The sequence below is a fragment of the Ranitomeya variabilis genome, chromosome 7 (assembly GCF_051348905.1).
Source record: "Ranitomeya variabilis isolate aRanVar5 chromosome 7, aRanVar5.hap1, whole genome shotgun sequence".
Taxonomy (NCBI): Eukaryota; Metazoa; Chordata; class Amphibia; order Anura; family Dendrobatidae; genus Ranitomeya; species Ranitomeya variabilis.
The window spans coordinates 231,202,209-231,222,049 of record NC_135238.1 but is presented as its reverse complement, the minus strand read 5'-3'; the positions used below and the strand labels follow the sequence as shown (position 1 = coordinate 231,222,049).

The 19,841-nt window shown below is 45.1% G+C and overlaps 1 protein-coding gene across 2 annotated transcripts; it reads left to right on the top strand.

Annotated features, from left to right (window-relative positions):
• Positions 1–469: 469 nt before the first annotated feature.
• On the top strand, positions 470–19,841 carry DNPEP (aspartyl aminopeptidase). 2 transcript variants are annotated; one of them, XM_077273128.1, is made up of 15 exons: positions 470–621; positions 5,903–5,993; positions 8,017–8,105; positions 8,185–8,298; positions 8,370–8,495; positions 9,265–9,389; positions 9,470–9,566; positions 9,765–9,872; positions 13,367–13,444; positions 15,097–15,180; positions 15,449–15,609; positions 16,047–16,086; positions 16,202–16,303; positions 16,383–16,550; positions 19,649–19,841. In XM_077273128.1, the coding sequence occupies exons 1-15, from the start codon at positions 544–546 to the stop codon at positions 19,697–19,699; spliced, it is 1,512 nt and encodes a 503-aa protein (XP_077129243.1). In that variant the 5' UTR covers positions 470–543; the 3' UTR covers positions 19,700–19,841. The 2 variants fall into 2 exon arrangements, with proteins under 2 accessions (XP_077129243.1, XP_077129244.1); XM_077273129.1 differs by lacking the exon at positions 470–621 and adding an exon at positions 4,309–4,435.

Genomic DNA, 19,841 nt, shown 5'->3' with positions numbered 1-19,841 from the left:
TTATTTTTTTTGAGCAGTGTATATAAAACTTTGGGAAAATGTGCCTGTTCCTGTTGTAGGCACCAATGCACTTGTGAATCCCCTGGGGCCACAGAGGCTTCAGTGGGAGCCACTTTCCACCAGGCTGAATGTTGTGTGTTACAGACACTAGTGGCTCTCGTATCCCACATGTTACAGATGTGGTGATGGACACGGCTCGTCACACAATTCTTCCTATTAACGGGACAGGATGAGCCTATTCATGAGGCTGCTGAGCCAGCGCGTGTGACCAGCGGCATTAACCTCGCCTATAGGTATTTGCATTGGCTGCTTTCCCTTATACATTAGATTAAAACTTTGCCCAGGACTGCTTGCCTCAGCTCGTTCTCATTTGTCACTGGCCGCACCTCACTAATCCTCGCTGGCCCCCCTTTCTCCCCGTGTACAGCCCCCCGCCTCTATGTGGCGCACACATTTACACATGCATGCATGCACACACTGTAACACGCACATAACCCAGCACACATTCTGCGCAGCCTGCGAGAGGGTGAGCACGGAGCGGAGATGGCAGCTGGTGGCAACTTCAAACTGCTTCGCCTGGGCAAGAGAGAATGGGAAGAGGGCTGCTATACGGACATGCAGGTACAGGTACCCCCCCACTCATCCTGTCCCCTGTGCCAAAAACTGGACCGTTATCCTCTATAATAGTCTATAATGCTTTTCTGGAGACGGATGTAGCAGAGCTGAGTCCGCTTGGCACCACCCGTGGCGATAACCCCTTGTATGAGGTGCGGCGAACCCACCGCCACCATAATCATTAAATGACATAATCAGCTCTGCTACATCTCTACATCCAAATTGGAACTTAGGAAACATATTACATATTAAATTGGAACATATTATATCGTGGCCAATGACCCCCCATTTATTTTGGGTCAGTTGAGGCATCATGAAGCCCAGCGGTCACAGCTACCGGGCTGTTGCCTCAAATTAACTAATTGAAATCATCCAGCAATTATCCGCAACGGGAGCCATTTTTATTCTTAGCGAGCGATGACAGTTTTTATTTCTGCAGCGGAAGAGATTATTTGGGAAATTTAGGGACTGGGAGGATGCAAGATGGTTTTGGGGTGCAGAATAGATTGGTTGCGTCTGGGAGATTGCAAAATTTTAGGGGTGTAGGGAATTGTGCAATGGTGAGAGGTGGTGGGCATGCGGGATGGATTGGGAGTTGGGGGCGCAGAATGCTGCCAAGTTGAATAAAAAGGATGCCCATCAAGAATACTATTTGTGGCACAGAACATGGAGGCGTGGGAGGCACTTCAGCCGGCTAGGCTAAGGCTGTGACCGTGCCACACGTCACTCTCTGAGATATGTAGGTCAGGACTAAGCAGAATAAGAAGTTACTATGGCAGGAGCGAGGCGTTATATAAATAATGGACGTACGCTGAGCTGGAGGATCGGGCATGATAAAATATGTATACGCGCCATCTATTGGCTGGCACAGCGCTGTAGCCTCAAAATGGGGGAGGGGAGGAGAGGTGGCGCTCCACTGGCAGAAGCCAAGGTAAGGATGAAGATGTAGAAGAAGATGGCGGGGAGCGCGATTGGTGGGTGGAGGAATAAAAGGGCACAAAACGCATCGAATCCCTTCAGCATCCCATAAGAATCCTTACAAGATGGATCTGCATCATTTTTGCTCATTTATATATTTATGTATTAATAATGGCGTCGCAGTTTCTGCACAAATTATCTTTTTCTTAACACTGGAAATTTTGCTCAATAATTTAAAAATAAAATAATTAAAAAAACAAAGCAATCTCTACCATTATACAATAGACTGTGATTAGACGGCTCGGTTCCTGCTGTAATGGTTATTTAACCCATTATATGCACTATCAACATTGACAGTGCTGTAGAGGGCTCCATTGATAACCCCACTGGTGCCCCATGATCACAACCAATGGCAATCAGGGCAAGTTCGGAGCACAGATGACATCGAGGCTAGAACACCTCGCTTCACAGAGCAGGAATCGCTGGACTGTGTATATTCTCTTTATATAGCCATACATACAGGTGCATCTCACAAAATTAGAATATCATCAAAAAGTGAATTTATTTCAGTTCTTCAATACATAAAGTGAAACTCATATATTATACAGAGTCATTATAAACAGAGTGATCTATTTCACGTATTTATTTCTGTTAATGTTGATGATTATGGCTTACAGCCAATGAAAACCCAAAAGTTGTTATCTCAGTAAATTAGAATACTTTATAACACCAGCTTGAAAAAATGATTTCAAAATCTGAATTGTCCTACTGAAATGTGTGTTCAGTAATTGCACTCAATACTTGGTTGGACTCTTTTGGCACCAATTACTGCATCAATGCGGCGTGGCATGGAGGCGATCAGCCTGTGGCACTGCTGAGGGGTTATGGAAGCCCCGATGTTATGAGATGTTATGGAGCCTTCAGCTCGTCTGCATTGTTGGGTCCGGTGTCTCTCATCTTCCTCTTGACAATACTCCATAGATTCTCTATAGGGTTAAGGTCAGGCGAGTTTGCTGGCCAGTGATACTGTTGTTTTTACACCAGGTATTGGTACTTTTGGCAGTGTGGACAGGGGCCAAGTCCTGCTGGAGAATGACATTTCCATCCCCAAAAAGCTTGTCAGAAGAGGGAAGCATGAAGTGCTCTAAAATGTCCTGGTAGACGGCTGCGCTGACTTTGGTCTTGATAGCACAGTGGACCTACACCAGCAGATGACATGGCTCCCCAAACCATCACTGATTGTGGACACTTCACACTAGACCTCCAGCAGCTTGGACTGTGGCCTCTCCACTCTTCCTCCAGACTCCAGGACCTTGATTTCCAATGTCTAGTGGAATCTATGGAGTATTGTCAAGAGGAAGATGAGAGACACCAGACCCAACAATGCAGATGAGCTGAAGCCTGCTATCAAAGCAACCTGGGCTTCCATAACCCCTCAGCAGTGCCACAGGCTGATCGCCTCCATGCCACGCCACATTGATGCAGTAATTGATGCAAAAGGAGCCCGACCAAGTATTGAGTGCATTTACTGAACATACATTTCAGTAGGACAACATTTCGCATTTTAAAATCATTTTTTCAAGCTGGTGTTATAAAGTATTCTAATTTATTGAGATAACGACTTTTGTGTTTTTTCATTAGCTGTAAGCCATAATCATCAACATTAACAGAAATAAACACGTGAAATAGATCACTCTGTTTGTAATGACTCTATAGAATATAGGAGATTCACTTTTCATATTGAAGAACTGAAATAAATTAACTTTTGGATGATATTCTAATTTTGTGAGATGCACCTGTACATTACCATATTCTGTATGTCTAAAGCCACCACTAGGGGGAGCCTAACAAGGACAGATTTATTATTGCGTTCTACGTACACAGTAAATCCACATGCAGTGAGCGCCTTCTAGTGGCTTCTGCAGGCAACAGAATTTCATTCTTTAGGACTCATTCAGAAGTCCGATTTTTCCATGTATGAGAAAAACAGACTGATTATTGTGATCACACTTTGATCAGGGTCTGATTAGGGTGTGGTCTGAGTGCCATTAATTTTTCTCATACGTGGAGAAATTTAAAATAAAAAAAAAGAGTTTCTCCACCTTCTCCATTCTGACAATCCGAGAAAATGGGATGTCATGCAAGTACAGTACAATTTTTTCACAAATCCATAGACTTGCATTTCCAATTTTGATCCCTCGGTTCAAAATTGGACATATCATGAAAATCACGGATAGCATTTCTACACGAAAACCGAACGTCTGAATGAGCCCTTATGTATATGCAGGGGACTTTGACCTTCAAGTCAGAAAACTGGAGCTCCCAGGCTGAAAAGAAAAATTATGAAATCATTGATATTTATATTATTATTCCACATTTTTTAAATCCTATTTAGTTTCAATTGTACAAAATCCAGCAAGCGCCATTCAGGATTGTGGGAAAGTGCTGTGATTTCTCATGGGGGCTTTATCAGCTTCCTACAAAAAAAAAATATAGTTAGAAAAAAAAAATGTATTATGAGACTCACAGATTTATATTTACTATGATTTATTTAATGGAAATACACTTTATAATCAATGGCATCTGTGCTCAGTTTTCTGCCTGGTTTCCCAGGCATCTGTGCTCAGGTACTTTCAAAATTTACTAAGTCATCAGCTTTTATTATTTTACATGGGTCTGTATCTTTACTACTATGCCTAGCTGCAGTGTCGTTACAGTGTAACCAGTGTCATGAAGTTTCCCTTTCAGTTTCTAGTCTGTTGTGCGCAGTGTGCAGTGCAGCCTCCCAGGCCCTAGAGGTCGCTCTCACTGGGATGTGCAGTGTGCGGCTGCCCTTCTGGAGTGTAGAGTTGTAGGAAGCCTCCTGGCAGCTCAGTGACAGCACACACTTCACACTATGCAGGTGAGCGCTGCGGATCCGCACACACACGGGCTGGGGGAGCATCAGACGCGCTGCAGGGTGTTGTTTACAAACATTGCAACATTGTATCCAGTGACAAGTCTGGCAGTTCCATTGTTTACACTTTCCTAATATTGTGACTTTATACAGTGATTGTGGTGCAGGGAGAACATGCTGGGAGTTGTAGTTCCACTGCCAAGTTTTCCCTCATTTATTACTTTTGCAGTTTATATACTTTTCGCATTAGATTTTGTGTAAGAAGGGAGGCGGCTGAGGGGACAATTTCAGAGCAGAACTTGCTTCCTTGGGGGAAGGGGATCATCATTCTGCAGTCTTTGGAGGGAGTTATGAAGGGGATTTTTTGTCAGTTGTCAGTTGACGCTGTGTTGGCTTTATTATTTTTTTTTTTAGCCATCGCTTCTGTCTAGAAATGTTTTATCCTGCCTCCCCTAATGGATTAAGAATTACTTTTTGTAAAAAGTTACTGTTCTTCTATCTATATAAAAAGTCATGTCTGCTGCGCACAGATGGTATAAAATAGCAAAAAGTCACAAATATCACTTGTGGCAATTTTTGTATAAAGTAAAAAAAAAAATTGTGATAAAGCCTTGATACATCGTCTACCAGCCTTTCTACAAGCCCATTTTTTGTTTTTATTGTAATCATTATTTTTATGCCATTTTTTTTGTCATTACTATAGAAAATCATTTTGGGAAAACAAAAACACTAAAAACTGTACCAAAAATTCTGAAAAAAAAAAAAAAAAAATCGCAAAAATTGCAGTGTGTGAGTAAGGCATAATATTTTTATTTACTTTTAGAGCACAATTAATTCCATGGGGATAATAAGAAAAAAAAAATACAAATTTAAATTAGAGTGAACAAGCTAACAATGACAGACTGGTACAGAAATGAGCGAGCTCTGCCCTTCTGGGCTTACTGTCTACAGGATAATGGGGAAGGAGACAGTAGGTTGGGGTACATACAGAATCTGAGCTACAGTAAGAGCGCCACTGTTCCCCAGAGGCCCTGGCTGGTATTGCAGCCCAGTCCTATTCAGGTAAGTCGTATTACAGAAGGCACATTGTCAAGAGTGGAGCTGAATGAATCAGCCATGATTTCTAATCTCATAGACAGGGGTGTAGTGATAATAAGTACAAGGGCTGCAATCGCACCCGAGCCCTGAAGCCTAAGGGGCCCCAAAAGGTCTCTTTGGCTCATATGAAAAGACCATTAATATTAAAGACTTGCAGTAATTGTCGTCCTGTTGGAGCTTTTGCTTTGGGGCCCATAGACTTCAGTTTATGGCACTGATCACATAGCCATTTTTTATACACATAGTATTGTGTATTTCTCCTGTCTGCATATCTGCTGAGGGATCCTGGGTGCCCGGCAGCAGTCACATCCATGCCTGAGCGTTTTACGTGTGGTCTTGATCTCAAACATCAGTTATCTTAATATTCCTTTTCAGGTTGCAGCCATGAAGGGAACACGGGAAGCTGCTCAGGCGGCAGCCAAGGAGTTGCTGAAGTTTCTGAATCGTGGAGTTTCTCCATATCATGGTAAGAGAATCTGACATTGTGTTACATAGTAGCGATTTATGAGAGACACCAGTAGCTGAGGCAGAGCTCAGAGGAGGAGGGGCATGTACAGATATTATAGGGAGAAACAGACTTTTTAAGATTTCTGCCAAATACTCTACTTCTTTATAAAAGGGAATGTCCACCCTATATCATGATACAACGGCAACAACCTGAAAAATGATAGAATTCTGGCTTCCTGAACCCACCACTAGGGGAGCTCACTGAATTGTGTATGCATTCGTGTCCAGAGAGCTCCCCCTAGTGGTAGCTGCTAGTAAAGTGTCATGGCACCTGCACAATAGCAGTCACGACTGATTGCTGCTCTGTCTTTGGACCATTGCATATTGATTCTGGACAATGTTTGCAAATGACATATGCAGATTGTTACCTTTCTGTGGCTATCTGCCTGCATTGCTCACATTACTTATAAGCACTTGTTCTCTGTATTCATACAGGCCCTTGTGAGTATACCAGGGGCACCATGTGTGGCACATCAATCATTATAAGCATAGTGTGTCAGCACTAAAGTCCAGACTCTGCTCCTTGGTGGCAGCGATCGTACAGAATATCGGCTCCCGCACTTTGCACTGTATCGCTTGGGGAAATGAGCGATGATAAGAAAGTGTTGAGCCTGGGATTTTCTGTGCACCTGAATTCCACCAGTGGGTGCAGATCCCACCCGATAGAGGGGGCAATTGGGCACGTTGGTCTGTATGCCCTCACACATGGGGGGATTTAGTAAGACCAGCGTTTCATATGTCAGTCTTAACTTAAAGTTAGCAACGTAAGACACCCCTAATTTTACTAATAGGCACAAGTTTCTTAAAGTAATTGCTGCATATTGGGCTGTTCTTGTGCCAAGAGGGAATTTATGGTGCAAATCATAAAACTTTGCCAGCGGCAGACGCCACCACCTCCCGCTGCGCCCGGCGCACTGTTCAAAAAGTCAGTGAAAGTAGCAAAGAAACAGAAAGAAGGTGCAAGAGATTGTACAGATACAGTGTGTGATGTAATTTGTGGGTTTAAGGTTTTTTTCTGGTATTAAATATTAAGGTCTATAAAGAACTCCCATGAAAAAAACACCAGAAAATATTTTGAAAACCCCCCCAAAACAATGGATTTAAAGGGATTTTCCAGGATTATGTACTGATGACCTTTTAGGATAGGTTATCAACATCGGATCAGTGGTGGTCCTATAAGATTACATAGATAGGGTTAAATAGATTAGCTGGACTACCTGGCATATCACACCTAGTCCTGCAGTGATAAGTTCCTGTTGATAAAACACTGGTTGTATTGAAACTGCGGCACACAGCCTGCTAAGTGACACATCCCTGGAATCAGTCTCTCTGCCCCTACATTATGCTACTCTCGGATTAAAGAGGAAAAACCTGCTGCCAGATTCCCTTTAATAGAAGCTGAGCTGCAGTACTGAGAACGGCCACTACATGGTGTATGGCACTGTGCTGTTCCATCTCTGCTCATCTGATCACCCCCGGAGTCGATCGGTGGGGTACTGACACTGCTGAGTGTCAGATCCCCACTGACCTGGATATGGATGACCTGTCCTAAAATCTTGAGTATATAAGTCCGGGACATTCCCTTTAAATCCCCTTTAAATGTTCTGTCTGTAGGGCATTTAATGATGCACTTAAGACTTTTAGGAACCGCAGAAACGATGCTAATAGAAACACCGTTAAAACACCCCAAAACAGCCAGGGACGCCATGTTTGATAACAACTATATCTGTTATTGGGCCACCGCTATTTAGGGGATTTTATGCTGGTGGCCCCCTATGTTACCAGTACATCCCATCATGCCCCATGGGTCTGCATTACAGGCCTGTAGGCGCTTTATATGAGCCACCATATGGTATGGAAGTGCAGCTCAACTAGAGGAGCTGAGCTGCATTACCACAATCAGCTCACAGACAGGAGGGGCACTGTTTTTGGAAGAAAGCAGCCATGTTGTACCACCAAAGTCTTCTTCTTACTGCCCCTAGTGGTGGAGGAGTGTAAGAGCCGCCTCTTACAAGCAGGATTCCAGGAGCTGAAGGAGGCCGATCACTGGGATATCAAACCCAACCACAAGGTAAGAAAACTCCTCCTGATCCTTCCCCCGTGCGGAGGAGCTGGGGGTCACTTACTTACCGATTTCTCTCTCTGTCTAGTACTTCGTGACTCGCAACTACTCGACCTTGGTGGCGTTTGCAGTGGGCGGCCATTACAAGCAAGGCAACGGATTTACAATCGTCGGCGCCCATACGGACAGCCCGTGCCTCAGGGTAAGGATGAATGATGGCAGAAGTAACACGTCCCCTTAGTTTTCTCTGACTCGTGCGTCCTGTGTCCGCAGGTAAAGCGCCGGTCTTGTCGCGGTCAGGCCGGATACCTGCAGGTCGGGGTCGAGTGCTATGGTGGAGGCATCTGGAGCACTTGGTTTGACCGGGATCTGACTGTTGCCGGCCGAGTGATCATTAAGGTGATGAATCCTTTGATACATAACCGGTAATTAAGTCACAGTGTAATCAGCCACATCTGACCTATTAAGGATTGATATTTTTCTTGGAAGACTAATTGATCATCGTCTTATAACCTGAAGCTTCACCTTTTTTACATCATAATATAAATTAATGTTTTATTTTTTTGTTTGTTTTTACTTTGAAAAAAAAAAAAGTTCCACTGGAAACTGTCAGTAAGTTGGTGTTAATGGCGCCATTATTTCCTTGTGTCCATAGTTAGTGTTCTGATTGTGTGTTTAATGGCTTATTCCGACATCTGTAATGTGGCCGCATTCAAGAGCTCATATTATGTCCCCAATCCTCAGCCCAACCGGACGTTTTATTCCCTGATGGGTCATGAGATCCGTGGTCGAGCCGAGAATAGTGTATACATGGCGCCATACTCCTCGTGTATGAGTTAGCCGCACTCCAAGCACTGAACCTATACACACAGGAACAATGGATCCAACAACAGCAGCTTGCTGACAGTTTCCACTAGAGCGCCAGATGAAGTCCCTAAAATTCCATATTTGGGAGCCGTAGGCGCTCCGCGTACCCCCATGTACCATGCTTACGTTCACCGACCTAATTACAATAAAAATAAAACCAGATTAAGATCCATCAATAGGATCCCGACTGCTGACGGTTTCCATTTACCAATGGAACAAGACGTGGTGAATGTAACCTTCTAGATATAATTGTAGCACGGAATAGAACTGATTCTTCTCTTACCCCCCGCTCCGCCCTCAGGAGGGGCACCGCCTGCAGCACCGCCTGGTCTATGTGGAGCGCCCGATCCTCCGCATCCCGCACCTGGCCATCCACCTGCAGAGGAACATCAACGAGAGCTTCGGACCCAACACGGAGCAGCATCTGTGAGTGTGCGAGCGACGTGCGAGCCGCCGGCCGGCACCTGCCAGGTTCGTCCTTCTCACAGTCTCCCTTCTCGTGACAGCCTGCCCATTCTCGCTTCCTCTATACAAGAAGGTTTGGAGAAGGAGCCCATGGATTCGGGATCTTCCTGTCATTCCTCTGCTGGAGGCAAAAACCAGGTGAGGTCTAAGTCCGTCCATAGAGGAGGGTTTGGCCACTGTGGTCACCAACCTGGCTGGGTGCTCGTATCACCCACGTGTGATGATCGGAGTGACTGGCTGCAGCGGTGACTTCTCCGGAGGTCGGGTAATAACGGTCCAGTGATGGCGCCATAGACTTTAGGGTCTGATCTGATGTCCACCTTTCTTTTTTCTCAGACCGAGAGGCATCACCCTCTTCTGCTCAGCCTGCTCTGCGACCGGCTGGGGGTGAAACCGGAGCAGATTCTAGAACTGGAGCTTTGCCTGACTGACACACAACCGGCGGTAGGTCCTGTCCTGACGCACCAGTGTCCTCGCGGTTCAGGCAGATGGTTCACTTCCAGGAAGTGTAAAGGAGGGTGGACAGTCTACTCCAGGCGATATGACACGGGAAGTCATAGCTTGGCCAAAATTTACTAAAAGTGAGGGGTCTAGATTAGGAAACCCATTTTCATACACCCATAGGGAATTCTGAGTTATTTCCGGGGGTCCTCATCGCTTGACCAAAGATTAGACCAGTTACAAAGAGCGTCTCTCGCTTTGGACGACCTGCCCTGTCCTGCATTACACACACTCCATTAATATGAATAGGCACTATGTAATACTCAATTCAGCCTGTGGTGGCGCTGCAGAACAATGTGTGGTCGTATGGCCAGCGCTCAGGAATAAGAAAAGATCCCGGGGTGCCGATGGGCTACCATGACTGTTTGGGGTCCTATGAAAGTCTCGTCGCTGTCGGCTTTGCATTTCCATGAAGCCCAGGTATTTGCCCGGCTGCATAGTAGATCGACAATTCTGCTCTACAAAACTGAAGTATTGTAGTAAATAGTGATCAAATGATCGCAGGTTCAGGGCCCTTAGGAGAAAAGCTATAAAAGAACGAAATTCCATATATAACAAAAGTAAGTATATGACACCTACAAATACCAAAATATATAAACCCCCCCAAAAAAAAGTATTAAAAAAAATCAATTTGCAAATAAATAGTTTTATTAGTAATTATAGAAGGACAGAAAGATTAGAACAACAGACATGATTAAAAAAAAAAAAAAAAAGACAGGAGGGGAGAAAGGGACGTGTCCTACCTGAATCATTTTTTTGTGCTGTTTTCCATTTTTTTACTTCTATTTTGATAACCATTTGATTACTGGTTGGGGAAGCTTTGCACGATATTAAAGTAGTATTTGGTGCTGATCCAGTTTTCTCTCTCTCTCTCTCTCTCTCTCTCTCTGTATGTGTGTGTGTGTGTGTATATATATATACAGTGGGGCAAAAAAGTATTTAGTCAGTCAGAAATAGTGCAAGTTCCACCACTTAAAAAGATGAGAGGCGTCTGTAATTTACATCATAGGTAGACCTCAACTATGGGAGACAAACTGAGAAAAAAAAATCCAGAAAATCACATTGTCTGTTTTTTTATCATTTTATTTGCATATTATGGTGGAAAATAAGTATTTGGTCAGAAACAAACAATCCAGATTTCTGGCTCTCACAGACCTGTAACTTCTTCTTTAAGAGTCTCCTCTTTCCTCCACTCATTACCTGTAGTAATGGCACCTGTTTAAACTTGTTATCAGTATAAAAAGACACCTGTGCACACCCTCAAACAGTCTGACTCCAAACTCCACTATGGTGAAGACCAAAGAGCTGTCAAAGGACACCAGAAACAAAATTGTATCCCTGCACCAGGCTGGGAAGACTGAATCTGCAATAGCCAACCAGCTTGGAGTGAAGAAATCAACAGTGGGAGCAATAATTAGAAAATGGAAGACATTCAAGACCACTGATAATCTCCCTCGATCTGGGGCTCCACGCAAAATCCCACCCCGTGGGGTCAGAATGATCACAAGAACGGTGAGCAAAAATCCCAGAACCACGCGGGGGGACTTAGTGAATGAACTGCAGAGAGCTGGGACCAATGTAACAAGGCCTACCATAAGTAACACACTACGCCACCATGGACTCAGATCCTGCAGTGCCAGACGTGTCCCACTGCTTAAGCCAGTACATGTCCTGGCCCGTCTGAAGTTTGCTAGAGAGCATTTGGATGATCCAGAGGAGTTTTGGGAGAATGTCCTATGGTCTGATGAAACCAAACTGGAACTGTTTGGTAGAAACACAACTTGTCGTGTTTGGAGGAAAAAGAATACTGAGTTGCATCCATCAAACACCATACCTACTGTAAAGCATGGTGGTGGAAACATCATGCTTTGGGGCTGTTTCTCTGCAGAGGGGCCAGGACGACTGATCCGGGTACATGAAAGAATGAATGGGGCCATGTATCGTGAGATTTTGAGTGCAAACCTCCTTCCATCAGCAAGGGCATTGAAGATGAAACGTGGCTGGGTCTTTCAACATGACAATGATCCAAAGCACACCGCCAGGGCAACGAAGGAGTGGCTTCGTAAGAAGCATTTCAAGGTCCTGGAGTGGCCTAGCCAGTCTCCAGATCTCAACCCTATAGAAAACCTTTGGAGGGAGTTGAAAGTCCGTGTTGCCGAGCGAAAAGCCAAAAACATCACTGCTCTAGAGGAGATCTGCATGGAGGAATGGGCCAACATACCAACAACAGTGTGTGGCAACCTTGTGAAGACTTACAGAAAACGTTTGACCTCTGTCATTGCCAACAAAGGATATATTACAAAGTATTGAGATGACATTTTGTTTCTGACCAAATACTTATTTTCCACCATAATATGCAAATAAAATGATAAAAAAACAGACAATGTGATTTTCTGGATTTTTTTTTCTCAGTTTGTCTCCCATAGTTGAGGTCTACCTATGATGTAAATTACAGACGCCTCTCATCTTTTTAAGTGGTGGAACTTGCACTATTGCTGACTGACTAAATACTTTTTTGCCCCACTGTATATTGTATATAATGGATGAATAGTAAAGAAACAAATGGCACAGCAAGAGTATATACCCAAACATATAAATATAATAAATATTAGAACTAAAAAAAGGGAGTAAAAATAAAAGTAAAGAACAAAGTGAAGAAAAAAAAAAATATGAAAATTTAAGTGACCACATGACCGTTTGAATCCACCTAATTTCCCAATGTTAAAATATTTTTTTTAAATAGTTTGTGTATTGTTAATGCGATCCATGAAAATCTAAAACTAATAAATTTTTATGGTAAGTGATGAAAAGCATAAAAAAAAACTGAGTGTTTTTTTAATCGTGTCACATCTCATCCTAAAAATAAAAACAAGCTGTGTACACCAAAATGGCAATAATAAAAACTACAGCTTGCTACATATAAAAACTACAGCTTGCTACATATAAAAAAAAAAAAAAAAGTACAGCTCCATCAATGGGAAAAAAAAGGTTACAGGTCTTAGAAAATGACGACGGAACCAAGTTTTTTTTTTTTTTTTTAATTTTAACTACTAAAAAAAAAAAAAAAATACAATGGCAGAATTGAATTTTCTAATATAATCAGAATATAGTAAAATGTATGCTGCCATTTAAAACTACAATTCGTCCCCAAAATAAGACTTTTTTACACCTGTCAATGGAATAAGAAGTTCTGGCTCTTCAGAGGAGAGGAATAAAGCAAAGGTGTAAAAACAAAGAATTTTCTGGTTGGGAAGGGGTTATTATAGGGCGCTCAGTTGGTGACGTTTTGGCTTGTAGACGTATAAACAGATTTTCAGAAGATTTTGAGGTTTTTTTACACAATGGGAATTCCGTGCAGAAGAAAGAGACTTTGTTACGTTGTATCACGTAGGATCGTGTGCGTCAGCCACTTGTACTCATTGCTTCTTCTCTTTCAGACTCTAGGGGGCGCCCATGAGGAGTTCATCTTTGGTCCCCGCCTGGATAATCTGCACAGCTGCTATTGTGCCCTTCAGGTGGGTGAAAGGTGGTCCTCGGAATCAGTGGGATTTTTAATTCTGTCCTTTACATGAATCCGTAGGTTATTGCAGGAGATCCTTTTAAATTGCAGGTTTGGTTTGACAGGCTGCTGACGGTTTCCTTCAGTGACATTGATAGGAAGCTAATAAAAATCTCTCAATGCTCTCAGCATTGTGTTTATGTCTGACACACACACATTTAGTACTAGGAGGGAGTGACGGTCGGGGCGCATGCAGAGAGAGAGGTGAGCCGTGTCAGTGACTAATACTGCTCCCCGTGTGCCCTCAGCCCGGCTATCACTGTGCTGAATGCCTGCAGCCGGAGGAAGGTGCCATATGGCTGCAGGCAGTCAGCAGTGTTATTTTTTTTTTTTCAAAAAAAATGCGCCCCCCTCAAGGGGAGGCAGGAGGTAGCGCCCTAGGCGGATGCCTACACTGCCTGCCCCCGGTGATGGTGGACTGGCTGCTGACAGCAGGTGTATGAGGCCAGAGAGGAGATGGAGCCGACATTTGCATCATCCGTCTCTGCCGCCTTCATCAATCTCCCCGAGCGATGAAGTAAAGTTCAGCTCCGACCACATAGCCAGTACGTGACGATCGCGGCCTCTTCCTTCTAAGAATAGCGCTGTCCTCTCCGCGGCTTCATGAAGACTGATGGGATTCTTGTGACTCATAAACTCAATGGCATCAAATCCAAATTAAAGGAACATTTCAGCTAATATTCATCTTCACTACTGAGCTGTTGTTCGCTGTTATCAGCCATTTCAGGCTGGCTGTGCTTGGCAGTGGGGTGGTCACTGCTTTGTCTCCCGCGCTGAAGCCTTTACATCTGTTGGTGTGGAGGGCTCCAACTTTCGGCTTACTGTCCCTTTAAGTATTCTTCATTTCTGCATCTTTATCTCTTTTCATTGTAGCAAGCTGGCTCAGTAGTTAAGACTTCCAATTCCTGCCGGACCGTGGGCTCTGGAATTTCTTTTGCTTTACTCTTTGTGCAGACGTCATGGCCTTTTGGTCTTAAAGGGGAAGTCTGCTTTTCACAATCCCCTTTTCACAGTCCCCTTTTTTGTTGGAAGGATTTTCCAAGTTCACTACAGGGCGTCCTCCTGCTTCTGGGATCCCCGGTAATCGTCTGGAATCCGCAGAAGAACCTGTCGGCGAGTGGTCAGTTCAGCTGCAGCGCCCCCACTGGACATAGGAAGCATTACACAGTTATAGTGATATCAATGGGTCCTGTCATGGCCGGGTCCTCCGGAGGAGAGGACGCTCTTTGCTGCCAATCTCTCGGCTGTTGGTTCTGCGTCCGCACTGTGCACATTTTTTGTGTTTTCCAAAAATTGTGGCAAAATATTTTGGGAAAATCGTATATTTTATCCTTTTTTAAATCTTCCTATTTGGTCAACTTGTAAAATATTATCACTTTTTTTCCATATTCATTACTGGAATAGCTTAATGATAACCAATCAGGCCTCCATTACTGCGCCACCCAGCTTTCCGACACTCCTGAATGGCAAATCTGTCTGGTTACCTGGTGATGTGGGGGATCCGCAGTCTGATTGGCAGTGCCCTTGAAAATGGAAATAGCTGCCATATTGGTTGTCACCCTACTTTCCCAGGATCGGATATACTGATTGTTTTCTCTTCCCCCGCAGGCTCTTCTTGGCTCCTGTGAGTCTCCAAACTCTCTCGCCAACGAGTCCAACGTCCGGATGATCACCCTGTACGACAATGAGGAGGTGAGACGTTCTGGGAGCGAGGCCAGTATCTGCTCGGTGTGGGGTGACTCGGGGACTAGAAGCTCGGATATGCTGCGCTGTATGTAGTCGTGCAGTAAACGGGAAAGCTGGGTGACGACCACGATGGCTGAGTTACCGTTCTCTCTGGGGTTGTCGGCTTTCCATCGGCCTAGGAGAAAACATTATGGGGAGATGTCTGATGAGGCCAGAAAAGCTGGGTGAGCGCTCAGCCAGACCCCTGACACCGTATCCATCTCTTGTCTTCCAGGTCGGGTCGGAGAGCGCCCACGGTGCCGAGTCGCTTCTGACGGAGCTGATCCTGCGCCGAATCTCCTGCACTCCGCAGAATCTCACCGCCTTTGAGGAGTCTGTGCCCAAATCGTTCATGATCAGCGCTGACATGGCCCACGCCGTGCACCCCAACTACATGTAAGAGCGACACCCTATGGATCCTACAAAGCATGCTTGTTCTTGTAGTCCACCACTGAAGTGAGCAACCAAAATATGATGCTGCATGACCAATCCCCTGCAGAGAAAGGGGGCCTATTCTGGGTTGGTCTAGACCCCCACTGGGGAGAACCTGCAGCGTTTGTGATCTAATTCTTCACCATTTCCAGAATTTATGCTTGCTGCCTCCATCCAGAGGGTCCTGCTCACACAGGGGGGCGGCTTGTTACAAAAGAGACCGGAAACCTTGTGTCCAACTGGAACGTGAACAGTTTGTGCCTGGATGTTGCTATTCAGTGACAGCAAGCAGAGATCCTGAAAATAATGAGGAATTGATGCAAAAATTACATTAGAAAGTTAGTATCAAAGGTGGGATGTACGAGTCCCCCCGATCACTCCTGATTCTGTGTCTTCCACAGGGACAAACATGAAGAGAATCACAGGCCCCTCTTCCACAAGGTCAGTCCCCGATATTACATCTTGCCCCCTCTTAGTCGTGTCTTCACCAGTTTTCGGTAGGGCGCACATCGGCATCACATATAAAACTTCCCATATATTGGTCATTTTTAATCAGGGGCCGGTTATCAAAGTGAACAGCAACCAGCGCTACGCCTCCACTGCTGTGACCGAGGCCGTCCTGCGGGAGATTGCAGGACGTGTGGGTGTCCCGCTGCAGGTGAGCACCTCCATAAAACCTCCTCCTCCTACCATTTCCATCCCTTGTGTGTTATGATAACTGGGATTTATATCTGCAGGAATTCATGGTGCGGAATGATGTGCCATGTGGCACCACTATTGGCCCCATCCTGGCCAGTAAGTTGGGTCTGAAAGTTCTGGATTTAGGATCCCCGCAGCTGGCGATGCACTCGGTGAGGGAGATGTGCTGCACGTCCGGGGTCCTGCAGACCTGCACTCTCTTCCAGGTAATTATTGTGTGTGATGTCTGTGAGTGGCCACCAGAGGGCGCACAAGGCAGCGCTAATAAGCAGCGGATGATGTGTAATAGCGAGAAGGTAATATAGTGATTATGGGACAGTGGGGAAATGGAGAATAAATGTGAGCGCAGCAGAAAGTATATAGCTAAACTGTATATAATAAAGATGGAGATGTAGCAGAGCAGAATTGACACCGACACAGCCAAAAAGAAGTGAAATGGAGCTTAATCGTTATATGATAATGAAAGTTTCCTATACACATTGTCTCCATTTCTCACCATTTTGTAAACCTCTGCTTGTTGTCAGTAATTTGGAACATTCCGGTTTACATCCAGAGCTGAGGCTTTGCTACAGTTGTATCCAGTTGAGACAATTCTCTGTGGACAGAACTGTGCTCTCGGGGCTGATACATTGTAACAAGCAGGAGCCAGAACTGTGGAGCCGGGTGTATCCCACACAGGAGCGTGCAGACGGGATGCAACTGTAGCAAACTCTCCTCTGTGAGAAGGTTTAGCCTCTGGATGGAAAGAAGAATATTCACATTCACTGACAGCAAACGGGGATCTTGAAAGTGGTGTGAAAATGAGTATAATGGTCAGGTATGCTGGGGGTTGTAGTGCTCTATATATGAGTAATGGTCGGGTATGCTGGGAGTTGTACTGCTCTATATATGAGTAATGGTCGGGTATGCTGGGGGTTGTAGTGCTCTCTATAGCAGTATAATGGTCGGGTATGTTGGGGGTTGTAGTGCTTTATATAGGAGTGTAATGGTTGGGCATGTTGGGGGTTGTAGTGCTTTATATAGGAGTGTAATGGTTGGGCATGTTGGGGGTTGTAGTGCTCTATATAGGAGTGTAATGGTCAGGTATGTTGGGAGTTGTAGTGCTTTATATAGGAGTGTAATGGTTGGGCATGTTGGGGGTTGTAATGCTCTATATAGGAGTGTAATGGTCGGGCATGTTGGGAGTTGTAGTGCTTTATATAGGAGTGTAATGGTCAGGTATGTTGGGGGTTGTAGTTCTCTATATAGGAGTGTAATGGTCAGGTATGTTGGGAGTTGTAGTGCTTTATATAGGAGTGTAATGGTTGGGCATGTTGGGGGTTGTAGTGCTCTATATAGGAGTGTAATGATCGGGCATGTTGGGAGTTGTAGTGCTTTATATAGGAGTGTAATGGTTGGGCATGTTGGGGGTTGTAGTGCTCTATATAGGAGTGTAATGATCGGGCATGTTGGGAGTTGTAGTGCTTTATATAGGAGTGTAATGGTTGGGCATGTTGAGGGTTGTAGTGCTCTATATAGGAGTGTAATGGTCATGTATGTTGGGAGTTGTAGTGCTCTATATAGGAGTGTAATAGTCGGGCATGTTGGGGGTTGTAGTGCTTTATATAGGAGTGTAATGGTTGGGCATGTTGGGGGTTGTAGTGCTCTATATAGGAGTGTAATGGTCGGGCATGTTGGGGGTTGTAGTGCTCTATATAGGAGTGTAATGGTCAGGTATGTTGGGAGTTGTAGTGCTCTATATAGGAGTGTAATGGTTGGGTATGTTGGGAGTTGTAGTGCTCTATATAGGAGTGTAATGGTTGGGTATGTTGGGAGTTGTAGTGCTCTATATAGGAGTGTAATGGTTGGGTATGTTGGGAGTTGTAGTGCTCTATATAGGAGTGTAATGGTCAGGTATGTTGGGGGTTGTAGTACTCTATATATGAGTAATGGTCAGGTATGCTGGGGGTTGTAGTGCTCTATATATGAGTAATGGTCAGGTAAGCTGGGATTTTGTATGTTATATTGGGGGTTGTAGTGCTCTATATAGGAGTGTAATGATCAGGTGTTGTACTGCTGTATATGTGAGTATGTTGGGGGTGGTAGTGTATGATGGGGTGGTGCTATAGTCACCTTTTCTGATGTTTTGTGGCAGTCCTGTGTATTTTTTGGGTATGTGCACACGCTGCGGATTTTGCTGCGGATTGGCCGCTGCTTATCTGCAGCAGTTTTCCATGTGTTGTACAGTACCATGTAAACCTATGGAAAACAAAATCCGCAGTGCACATAGTGCGGAAAAAAACGCGCGGAAACGTAGCGTTGTTTATTCCACAGCATGTCAATTCTTTGTGTGGATTCCGCAGCAGATTAAACCTGCTCCATAATAGGAATCCGGTGTAAAACCGCAGGTGGAATCCGCACAAAAACCGCGGTAATTCCGCAGTATATCCGCACACCTTTCCGCAACGTGTGCACATACGCTTTGTGTTTTCTGGCTGCGGATGTAGCAGAGCTGGGTTGTGGCTGCAGTAGGTGTCCCTGCAGTCCTATGTAAGGCCCTGGATACAGCTGCTCGCACTGTGCTGTACACTTGTATTATAGTGCTGTCCTCCTGGTGCGGCGTGCCAGCCTCCCTCCCACAGCCCCTGATATGGATTATCTCTGCCGCTGTGTCCTGGCGGCGGGCGCGGTGACACTTCGTATCGGAGACGTCAGCGTGTTTGTGTACATTTGCGTCTCCGCGTTTCCCAGCAAATTGTAATTCTAATTGTGTGTGCGCTCCTCTCCCATTGGCTGCTGCCGTGGCAACCTACACTGGCCTTGAAGTCAATGGGCGGTTGCCGTAGCAACTGCCGACATCAGTGGGTTAGTCAAGTGGTTGCTACGGCAACACCAGGACATCGCTAATGAGCAATAGCATGTATTAGCCTATGACATGATATAATGGAAACCATGGCAACCGGAGCCCACCCAGCTCCGTCTCGTGGGCATTCGCTTCTCTGGTCCTCGCCCCGAGCTCTGTCTCCTTAATAAGTGGCGACGGCGGCTTCTAATTTTACTGATCTGACTGTGGCCTGTTCTAGATCCTGTAGTGCCGCAGTCTGTAACAGATCCCCCTGACTACCCTGGGGCCGGCGCCACCTACTGGCGAGCCTGGGCAAGTGCCGCCGTCCACTCTGTCACCCGCCGGAAAAAATAAAAGGTCTCAAAATGCAAAAATTTTAGCCAAGATATAACTCTATTGCCCTGTTCTGTCCTCCTGGATGCCGGCCTGTGGGTCCTGTGCCGCCACGTGTGACCGGCCCATCCTCCGCTCTCTTCTCAGGGCTTCTTCGAGCAGTATCCAACTGTGAACAACAGTCTTGTGGTGGATTGAAGAGTCTTTCCTCCTGCGGACAGAGCACGTGTTCCCTATCTGCCCGGACCCCCGTATCACAAGTGATGGATGTGGTGTTTGTGGAAGAATAATCAAGAACTGCCCCGTATTTGTGGAAATAAACACATTTTCTGTACATTCA